Source organism: Ricinus communis, chromosome 2, assembly GCF_019578655.1.
Source record: "Ricinus communis isolate WT05 ecotype wild-type chromosome 2, ASM1957865v1, whole genome shotgun sequence".
In the NCBI taxonomy this organism is placed as follows: Eukaryota; Viridiplantae; Streptophyta; class Magnoliopsida; order Malpighiales; family Euphorbiaceae; genus Ricinus; species Ricinus communis.
The window spans coordinates 29,619,037-29,629,955 of record NC_063257.1 but is presented as its reverse complement, the minus strand read 5'-3'; the positions used below and the strand labels follow the sequence as shown (position 1 = coordinate 29,629,955).

General features: G+C 33.6%; 1 protein-coding gene across 1 annotated transcript; it reads right to left on the bottom strand.

Annotated features, from left to right (window-relative positions):
- Positions 1-2,077: 2,077 nt before the first annotated feature.
- On the bottom strand, positions 2,078-9,447 carry LOC8284573 (auxin response factor 19). Its single transcript, XM_002519767.4, has 14 exons — positions 8,869-9,447; positions 8,447-8,562; positions 7,807-7,905; positions 7,636-7,692; positions 7,287-7,442; positions 7,094-7,178; positions 6,867-6,957; positions 6,596-6,760; positions 6,360-6,482; positions 6,006-6,081; positions 5,782-5,920; positions 3,530-5,349; positions 3,207-3,397; positions 2,078-2,853 (listed from the first exon to the last, which is right to left on the bottom strand). Exons 1-14 carry the CDS (start codon positions 8,942-8,944, stop codon positions 2,718-2,720), a joined length of 3,330 nt encoding a protein of 1,109 aa, XP_002519813.1. The 5' UTR covers positions 8,945-9,447; the 3' UTR covers positions 2,078-2,717.
- Between the last annotated feature and the right edge of the window lie 1,472 nt (positions 9,448-10,919).

Below are 10,919 nucleotides of genomic sequence, written 5' to 3'. Positions count from 1 at the left end.
AGCTTTTTGAAGACGTGGATAAAGATGACCAATCTTTTTTATTCTTTGAAGTGCCTTTGAACTTTGAAGGAGTTCTAATTTTCTATTTTATGAATTTTAAGTCTTTCTATTTAATTATAATGATTGTTGGATTAAGTATGTTAGGTTAAGTTCCATAAGAGTTTAGTTTGGCTTTTTACTTATGTATGAACCTTGTATATTTTGAGTTTAATGAATGATTTCTTTACCTTCATATGTTCATTAGTTTCATCTATTATTATTGGTTGACTATCATATCAATTTAGTAGTAATATTTGTTATAAAAATTTTTAGGTTAAAAGTATTACAAACATCATCTTTTGTTTAATCTATGTTGGTATAAGAAACCTAAGTTGCATCATTAGCTTTAGTGAATTAGGGAAAAAGGCACATCACCATCTCATTTCTTATATTAGAGTTTAAGAGAATTATGGAGATTACTAAGTAAAAGTTAGATTAAATGTTATTTTATCATATAGTTCATATTTATCATTCTAGTTGTATATTTATTTTCTGATTATTTAATTTCTTTTATTAAACTAAAGATCATTCTCAAAACATTGGCTTAGAGCGTTTATATTTATTTTTAGTATTTTGTGTGATAGTTGATTTTATAATATATGCTTTACAATTTTTTGTGAGATCGACCTCATGGTGAGCTTGCCCGAATTATCATTCGGTTCGTATACTTGCAAGTATTAGTTTAGACACTTCAGAGGGTAAAATAGTAATTTATTTTATTTTCCTCTCACCTCTCCATTTTGGAGAGAAAATAGTTTTCTATAAATTATTTTACCTTGTTTATTTTCCTTCTCTTTATTCTTCTTCATTATCCAAATAAGTGAGGAAAATAACACTTTATTTCTATTTTCCCTATATTCCTACACCCTTTAGCATTAAATTCAAGATCAATACTTGAGATTTGTTATCCAATATATAATTTTTCAATTTAAAACACTGCAAACATTAAAACCACACCTAACACAACAAATATGATAGGTGATGTTGAAGTTGAACATTAGAGAATCTCAATTCCTAATTCTTTTTCAACCAAGACTTTTGGATCAACATAATATACATTAACATCCTCTTATGTGTCAACTTTTAAAGGATGTTCTATATTTTTATAATCTTGACCATTAAATTCAAGATTAATGGTTGAGATTTGTTATCCAATACATGATTTTTCAATTTAAGATACTGGAGACATTAGGGCTACACCTACCACAACAAATATGATAGATGATATTGAAGTTGAACATGAGAAGATCTCAATTTCTAATTCTTTTTTCAACTATGACTTCTTGATCAATACAATATACATTAACATTCTCCCATATTTCAACTTATAAAAAATATCCCATGCTCCAACATTCTTGAACATTAATTTCAAAATCAAGTTATCATATTTGTTACACGATAGATGATTTTTCAATTTTAGACCACGTTTAACACAACAAATATATTTTATATAAACAATTTCAATTATAACTTTTTTTTTTTTAGAATTTAGATAATTATTATCTTCTACATTCCCTTTATCAATGTTACTTCTATAATTAGTATTACATTTTTTATTACAATTTTAGTTTTATTATCATTACTATTATTAGACTCCTCTAAAAAATAATTACATCATTACAGTAAATACGTCAGTTTTCCATCCATAACCCAATATTTCCTTCCATTTCCTCCATTTTCTTCGGTCGGCTCTCCATTTTTTCCTCCCATTTTCCTTCCTCTTTTCTCCATTTTTCCATTTATTTTTTCTTTTCAATCGGAAAAGTTATCGCAAAATCTTAAAATGATTTGTTCCATAAGGGACAAAATACACAAAAATCAAATTACAAAACAAGACAAAGGAAAATATACTTGTTGGAGACTGGTTCACCTACAAAAATGCACCGGTATATATGTATGTACCATATCAGTAGCCCAGAATTGGCAATAAAAAGAATGAAAAATTTACAATTCATGTGAGATGACCCATCAAGAACCAGAGTCTAAACTTTAGACAAATTTCCTAACTAGAGACCAATCAGTTGATACACGGATATCATTAACTAGAAGAGACCATAAATCAATTTTATACAATTATAACAAAAAACTACAATTCCCTATGACACCTCGCAACTCTACAGAAGAAAACTTGAGAAATCTACATACACGGTTTATATACCCAAAACTAAAGCCATACGTTCTTGCTTTAGCTTTCCACAATGCATCTGAGTGGACAATTCCCAACTACTAAAAACAAGAGAGTTTTGACTAATTAACATCATAACACCAGCATCAAACAATCAAATAGTATTACAGGCATAAACCAAACTGGATTTTTCACCGAGCTGGTAAAAACCTTAAAAGTGCCTCGAACCAGTCAGGCATCATTGATAGGTCTGATGATGAAATTTCTGATTTTCTGCTACTGATCTTTGTTATCATGCAGAGCTGGGCCAAATTGAATTACAGCTCTAAACTTCCATATGAAAAAAGAAAATTAATTTACTTGCTTCTTCGGCAGGCGGACAGGTTTCCGAAAAAAATTCTGGGTCTGCCTGCCCCTTCTGCTAACTGACAAATGACTACTACAAAATCAAGACAAGGCAGAGTACACATTATACAGAAAGATATAAACATAATCAGAAAAAATAATATAAGGTCCTGACGTGGAAGAACTGTTAGCATTTTAGTCAACTACTTCATGCATTGCCATTATCAGAACTGCTACAAGCTTGATTTGGAAGGCCAGAGTTCCCAAAATCTCCATCCAAGCTCATCTGCTGGACTTCTTGAGGAGACAAGATCTTGATGCAACGGACACAGTTCACAAACTCTCTGCATAAATGAACCGAATGATATAAGAGACAAAACCATATTTTTTAGTTTGCAACCTAGAGGATTTCGGGATACAATAATGAACATGAAATAGTAGACTATAAGCAAAGGGATTACTTTTGCGACCTACCTCAATTGTTAAGAAGAATACAAGACGAGCAACTCACAATTTAATTAGTGATTTAGAAGTCCACTTTTTAGTTAATTTCCAGTATTATCAAATCAAATTTCATTGTGGACGGTAAAAAGATTCCACTTCCTCAATACTCCAAAAGAAAAGAGCAAATGTTACTTCTATTTAGTGATAACAATAAGAGCAGCAGCAATATTCTCAGGTTTCTTTTTGGACTTACTCCCATGGGTCATCCCCTACTAGAAGGACATCATTCTCATGATCAACATAAACAAGTTTCCAGCCTATTCTCTGTCGATCTTCCAACTGTCCCTCTATGCCAAACCTCCGAGCCAGATCTTGCTTAAGCTCAACATATCCTGAATAACGGGTTATATCGATTGACCTTCCGACAGCTCCACGTTTGTACACCTTTACAAAAATACTTATAAACTTAGAATTGTAGGCCAAGTAAAAGCCAACATATATGAACAAATATACATAAAGACAATATAATGGAAATGCATGTACAGATGGAGTACTGCATATGCCAGATCAACAAACCTTTGTGTAGGTCCGCATTCTCTGAAACTGTGGTGGAGGGGCCCAAGGACCTCTGTTCATGAAGCTGCTATCATTGATTGTGGAATCAATAGAATTGAATGCCATATCGGGAACTCCAAATGACTGAGAAACCATTGAAGAGGACAGCTCATTTTGAGGATCCTTTGCGTTTTCACAGTTAGCAAGCATGCCCCCTGAGGAGAGATTATTTGAGAAATCCTTACCCAAACCTACAATTCCTTTTGTCAACCCATGGTCAGAATTCAAAGATACCCCTACTTGGCCACCAACATTAGATCCATATGGAACATTGTTCCTGGGATCTGCCGGGAGTTCCCCATCTTGGTTTGTGTCTCTCAGCAACATTGATTGTGGATTACATGACGAAGAGTTGTTATTCTGAGAAACACAAACTGAAGTTGTAGAAGAAGAAGTATCCAAAAAATCTGTCTGCACAGTTGCAGCATTCAAATATGTTTGTGGGGTAAAGAATCCTTGGTTTTGATGCTTGGTCATGTTCAATGAGGGCTTAATATCTGATTTCTGTTGTATATCTTTAATTATGTTAGCATTGCATGAAATCGGTTCTAAGGCACCAGGACTCAAGAGTGTTGCCGCAGACTGAGCCATGTCTTCCCCTAGTGTAGTGCTTTGGTGAGCAAGACTGCTCATCATTGGCTGAACTGCATTAGCAAAGTTGTTTGTGGAAGGTGACGTGGAACAAGATGGAACCTCCTCAGTAACCCCAGATAAGCCTGCTCCTGCAGCTGCACACAATATACTACTACCGGCTGTAGAGTGCTGATTAATAGCTGAGCTTGGAGGAAGTCCCATATCACCAGCCATTTCAGATAGTATGCCAGGCTGCTGTTGAAATTTCAGCTGCTGAGGCAATTGAGAGAACCGACCACTTGTCTGGCTGCTATTCTTTGTCATTTGCTGTTGAATATTTGACTGAGGAAGTGAGGTGGGTGTTGTTTGAGGCATTTCTGGCAATTGATTGGGCAGTGTGGGCCTTGAGAAGGTCTGAGATGCCTCTAACAGCTGCCTTTGTGGATCCTGAAGCTGCATAAATTGACTAGGTTGTTGCAATGACTGCAAAGCTAAAAGTGACTGCTGTTGCTGTTGAAGCTTCTGCAACAGTTGATGCTGATACTGATTGTCAGACATTTGTAAATGTTGGCTGACTTGATCAGGCAACTGAGATTGTATTACATTTGGCTGTTGGTTCTGACCCATAATATGCTGCTGTTGACTCTGCTGCTGCTGCTGCATGCTCTGAGGGTGGTTTCTAGGAAGCTGATGGCTTTTAAGAGATGGCTGTTGCTGAAGCATGTTAGTATTTTGGACTAGAGTTTGAGGCTGCAGAATTTGAGCTTGAACTTGACTTGACGGTATATTTTGTGTTGCCAAATTCTGCCTTGATTGTTGAGAGGTATCACCCAACTGTTGCTGCGACTGGATGATGGTACCTAGTGGGTTCAGTAATGACTGCAGCTTGGGAAGCTGATCAAGCAGCTGTGCTTGCTGAGGCAGACGCTGGGCATTGAATTGTAAGTTGTTTGACTGAGGTAATTGTGGAGCTGAAAAGCCTAACTGACGGGAAAGATCAGCCCCAGCAAGGTTCTGCAGAACAGATCCTGACAAGGATTGCATGTAATTGGGCTGCATTGAATTAGCAAGGGAAGGATTTTGCTGCAAGTTCATCCACTGCATTAAGCTCAGGCCAGGGAGAGATTGGGGATCCTTCATGTAGATATCATCACCCAGCCAAGGCATGGTCTTCTTAAATATGCTATCTAAATCAGGGGAATCATCATCTGTAAAAGAAAACATACAAAGCAAATCAGCACTACAACAAAAACTTGAAGAAATCAAAGCTCAAATTGATGGGACCATATTCAAGACTTCCAATGGTCAACTTTATTTTACTTGGTACCAACAGAAAAAGGAGAAACGTGATCGTCAAAGACATGGAGAAGATGAAAAAAAAGGAATCGACCATATGCCTCTGTTTCATACCTTCACAGTAATCTTTCTTTTTACTTAATTAAAATTGAAACCAGTTGATGTTGTCTATCACTACAACTCCTTGGAAGGGCCAATTAAAGCGAAGGAATAGCACAAAAATAAACAAGCATCGCAAAGAATGCAGAGCTAATTGAGATAACATGTACACAAATACCACTCAATCCTATGAGCGATATTATCAAGAATACTATTTAATAGTTTGCTGCAACGTGTCATTGTACCTGGCATTCCAGGTTGCCTGGGACGCTTGGATCTAAAGAATGGAGGAGGGCATATGAAAAATGGAGCTGTCACTGGTTCAATTTCCCAGATTGAGACTCGATTGCGTTTTTCGCCAGCAGTTGACTCATCCCATCCAACCTATCAAAGAGCATAGATATACAATGATTATCCATGTTTTTAGAGTCAATGTAGCCTAATGAAACCAAAAATGCTATAATCTTACCTGCAGATTTCGCCACTGTGAGTTTTTCCACCTTACAGGATCAAGATCACTAATGCCTGTAATTGTACCCATATACCTGCAGAAAGATTCCTCATTCTTAATAATAAAACTATTATGAAGAAAAATAGAAGAAAAACTGTATACTCAATCAGGCAAGAATTTGGGGCATCTAGATCAACTCAATATGAAAAAAGTACCAGAAAAATAGAAAATTCATATCTTCAACTTTAAATAATCATAAGAAAAGTCATCAAGTTTCAAACATTAGGAAATCATTAAAAATTCTCAAAATTATTGATGTTAGGAAACATTCATGAACTGGAAACAAAGACTCGACAATTGTTAGCTTGTTACCTTCTTGTTCCTGACTCTTCAGTTTCAAACATCATCCGGAAGCGCATGCCAAGGGATATTTGGTTGCTGCACACTGCCTTGTAATACTTGGCCAAAGGGATAACAAACTCTGATGGACTAGCCCTATACAAACATTCATCCAGTATAAACTAATATGACATACTCATGACCTTCACAATAGCATTTAATGGAAGATTCTCGAAACAATGCATACTATAGAAACTAAAGGCAGCAACCTTGGATTGTAGAACACAGTAAAGGGGCTATTATTTGCTGCTGCATGTGCTGCGGCAGCTAGAATTCCAATGTGCATACTATCACTTGATAATACTGATGATGATAAATTAGCAGGTTGTCTATTTGCCCGCCTGATGCCCAACAGAAGCTGTTGCTTATCATCTCTGCTTGTATATGATGTTGTAAAGATGATTAAAAGGGGTTAAGCCATTAGAAAGTGAGTCAAACTTGAAAAGTGTTACTAAAGAAATCCTAATTCAACACCTTTACCTGATAAATAAAACTGAATCACCAGCAAATAGCCTCTTCCCACTGACAAATAGGCTCCACCCTGTTGTAAGCAAGTGACGCTTGGGTTGTCCTGAGTTTAAGAAGACCAGGAATTCATAGTGAGATGTTTATAATGGGATGACAGGCAAGCTAAATATTGTATATGGAAGACTTGAATGGTTTCTATTTTCCAATAGTCAGCCTTCATCTCTGTAAAACTAGCATACCACGATAGATATGACGAAAAGTCCAGATATTATCATGCAAATCCCTGGCTACAAGTTCTTGAGCAGGCGGTTGCATGGAGAAATCCTACAAGAAGAGAAAGAACTAAACACAACTTTTGTATTGAGATATTGTACAAAAATAAAGCATGTGTTAGCAGAGCAAATATTCCTCAGTGATGGAAGACCAACTTACAAGAGGAGGGAAAATCTTCTCAGCTGCACGTCGAGGCACAGAAAAGCCTCCATGAGTACTTGTGTCACTTGCTGTTAATGTTTTACAGAAAAAGTCTGTTTGTGGCTTATTAGACTTGAGTGTAAGATCTGATCTCAACAATGCATCTTTGTCAAACTGCAAAGGAGAGCTGATAGATTCAGTTGGAGTTAGCAAATGAAAACATGCTGACGTTGTATACAATTTGCAAGACACTTCACTTGGATATGTGATATGTAATTGCCACTTCACTTGTAGTTGGTTTACTTAATTAAGATAGAACACCCCTCACAATGGATATTATATCAGTTAGTTAAAATGAAGTCCTTACAGAAGGAACAGGTTGGAGGGTCATCTGAGCATAAACTTCGTCAGTTTCTGGGTCCGCCTAGAAAAAAAATGAAAATAATTAGACACAATTAAGTAACAAATCAGGAAATTCCCAGCATAATTGATAGACTATAAATGAAAGAAAATGAAAGCAGGAGAGTGGATTTGATACATGTAATGTCACATTGTGGAGGAGACAGAACAGCTTTGAAGGAAGATTAGGATAATTTGGGATTTGAGCATCTACATCCTTCTTCATTGATGCTGCAACCTGAAACCAGCAAATTCACTTTCAAGTATCCAAAAACAAACAACATCTCATAAATAAGAACAAGATTCATTCATCAAGAAAAAAAAAATCATGGAAGACAATACAACAGTATATTATTAGAAGCATAATGAATAGACAAGCATAAGATTAGCATTATGAAATATGAGAATTATCGTAACCATTTTAAGTAAATTTTCAAAATTCATTTAGTCAACATTGAATTATGGTAAACCAACTAATGATATTGATAATACAATAATTATAATTGCTTGCTAAAAAGGACTACCCTGTAACTCTAAGTTGACTTAATAAAACAACAAAGTGTTTGGTGACTTGTTACTCAAACTGCACAAGATAACCACATAATTCAACCAACATAAACTGAAAACTGTTCAAATCTTTTGAATATATGCCCAACAACATTTAGGTAAAGAAAAAAAAAAAGTACTCAACAAAATAAAAATAAATAAATGGAAAAAAAAAACAGAACAAAAAGGAAATGTTGAGAATAGCAGGGAAGACAGAAATAAACATATCATACCTGTTCACTATGGCCTTGAGGGAAATAGACAACATGAGTACCGGCTGCCGGCAAGCTTACAAGTGGACCTGCACATGCTTGCCATAGCTCTTGGTTTATGCTCTTCTTCTCCACACCTGAATCATCTCCACGTGTTAACCTCTCATTCGTCATTTTCTTTTACTTACTTTCTTCCCCAGAAAACTTCATTAAGCATTCAGTTTTTTTCTTTTTTCTTTCTCTTAAAAAAAAAAAATACTGTAGTAAATGGAGATAGTGACAATAAAGATTACTGATTCTTACTATGCAATCACCTCTTTTTTTCAACATAAACTTATAAGCAAATACAGATACAGACACAGAAAGCGCGTCCATTTAATTCATTATTATTATTATTATTATTATATTATATTATAAAGTACATAAAGTAGAAGAAATATGACCTTCTGTGGGATTTGGCGTAGAGGCAGAAGCTGCGGCGGTTGCTACTCCGACACCGTTGGGCGGCGGCGTCTTCATTTCTTGCTCCGCCCAAGCTATGTACAAGTAGAAGTTTGATCCAGAAGCAGCTCCTTTACCAGTTTGTCATATAGAAAAGTGTTTTTTCTATTCTTAATACTTCAAAGTTAACTAAAATATTTTGATTTGATGAGGCGATGGAACTTAGTTAGATCAGGTCAAAGTCCAAGAAAAAGAAGAAGAAGAAGAAGAAGAAGAAGAAAAAAAGTGAAGTAGAAAGTATTCCGGCGAGAAATTCCGGCGGAATAAGAAGACGGAGGAAGGAGGCCGACAAGGAGATAGAAGAGAGACCCAGAAATGCCCCCAAAGTACCCCTACATTACCCAGACAACTTCTTTCACTTTCTCTCTCTTCCTGTCCTTCAACCATTGTTTTTTTAACTTTATTTATTTAATTTAATTATTGTTTTTGTATATTATTGTAAGAGTTTTTTTTCATCCATGTCTCTATCCCTTGGAACTGGCAGCAGTCACTGACTAAAACAGCATCTTTTTGGTAATTGTTGAGTTGAGTTTGGTACACTTTCTTTCTTGTCTTAAGTCTTACCTTTGTTTTTTCTTTTCTTTTCTTTTTTCCCCCAATTTTTGTTTTAATTTTCTTTCAATTTTTTTTTAAATGTATATATACATAAAAATATATAAGATTGCCAAAACTATTGATAATTTTTTACCACAATCTTCCTTTTATTTCAAAGATTTTATAAAATTAATCACCATGTCATAATTTTTTTTTAAAAAAAGTAAGATTTTATGGTAAATTTTATCAATTGAATTCTAGTCATCTGCCTTTCAAAATTATAATTAATTATTCATTATATTTAGAAACTTCTTTTGTCGATATCATTTATAGATTTAATATGGTGCTAAATATATATATTTTTAAAAAAATAATTTCAATTGATTTTAAAATATAAGATATATAGTATGAATATCATTATAAATAAAGAAAATTCTGATAATTTATTGTATTACAAACCAATGAAATGGAAATATCCAATTGATGCTATATCATTTGTGGATAATCATTTTCTAACAGAAAAAAGAGAATAAATTAAGTTATTTATGTGTTTTTTAAAACTCAATAATGTTTTCTTCCATTAAGAGCCATGAGATGTCAATTTCATAAATAATGTTTATAATTAAATATTGTATGTAATAGTATTTTGAAGCAAAATTCAAATTGCAATAGTTTTTCTTGTTTAGTGTTGACATTATAAGACTTTAAAATTTTTAATTGTAAATTTATTTTTATAATAATCATTATAAAATTTTTTTGGACAATATTATAAATGTATTCACATAAAAAACAATAAATTTTATTTAAGAAAATTGAGAGTATAACAACTTTTCTAACAAATAATATTATATGCGTTCCACTTTCACACATAAAAGGTGCACCTTTGCGTGAGACTGGAAAGGTACAATATGTATTTTGGGCTCTAAAAATATAATTTTATTTTATAGAATTATTAAAATTTAATTGATTTTATTTTTAAATTATATTTTTAAAAGAAAGAAAAAGGAAAAAAAAAAAAAAAAGAAAGAAAGTTTTCTTCATAGGCTTGGGTTTGGTTTTCTTTTGTAACTATTAGGGAAGTTTGTGGTATCAAGGTTTGCAAATTTATAAAACAAAGTAGACCATAGGATGTGGTAAAAATTTGGATATAATTTGAGCTCTAACCTTATAATTTCATGCCTACTAATGAATCTTTTATCAATAAAGTTAAACACATTGAAGATATTTTTTTTTCTTGAATAAAATCTTACTTTATGTTATTATTTAACATGATCATTGTTTTCTATTTTTATTTCAAGATTTATTTTTAAATCTTTTTATGGACAGGTTTCTATATTTTCTCTAAAGAGAAAAAGAATTTTGGATGTGATTTTTAAGAGCTTCTATATATAGTTAAATAATTTTCTTTAGGAAGGTGAAATAAATTTATAAGATAAAAATGGTTAATTTGCCTAATATA

Coding starts and splice junctions, on each gene's coding strand:
- LOC8284573 (XM_002519767.4), bottom strand. CDS start 8,944: ATGAAGACGCCGCCGCCCAACGGTGTCGGAGTAGCAACCGCCGCAGCT. Junction 6,761..6,866: donor GATTCAGTTTTATTTATCAG/GTAAAGGTGTTG, acceptor ATATACAAGCAG/AGATGATAAGCAACAGCTTC. Junction 6,483..6,595: donor ACTGTGTTCTACAATCCAAG/GTTGCTGCCTTT, acceptor ATGTTTGTATAG/GGCTAGTCCATCAGAGTTTG.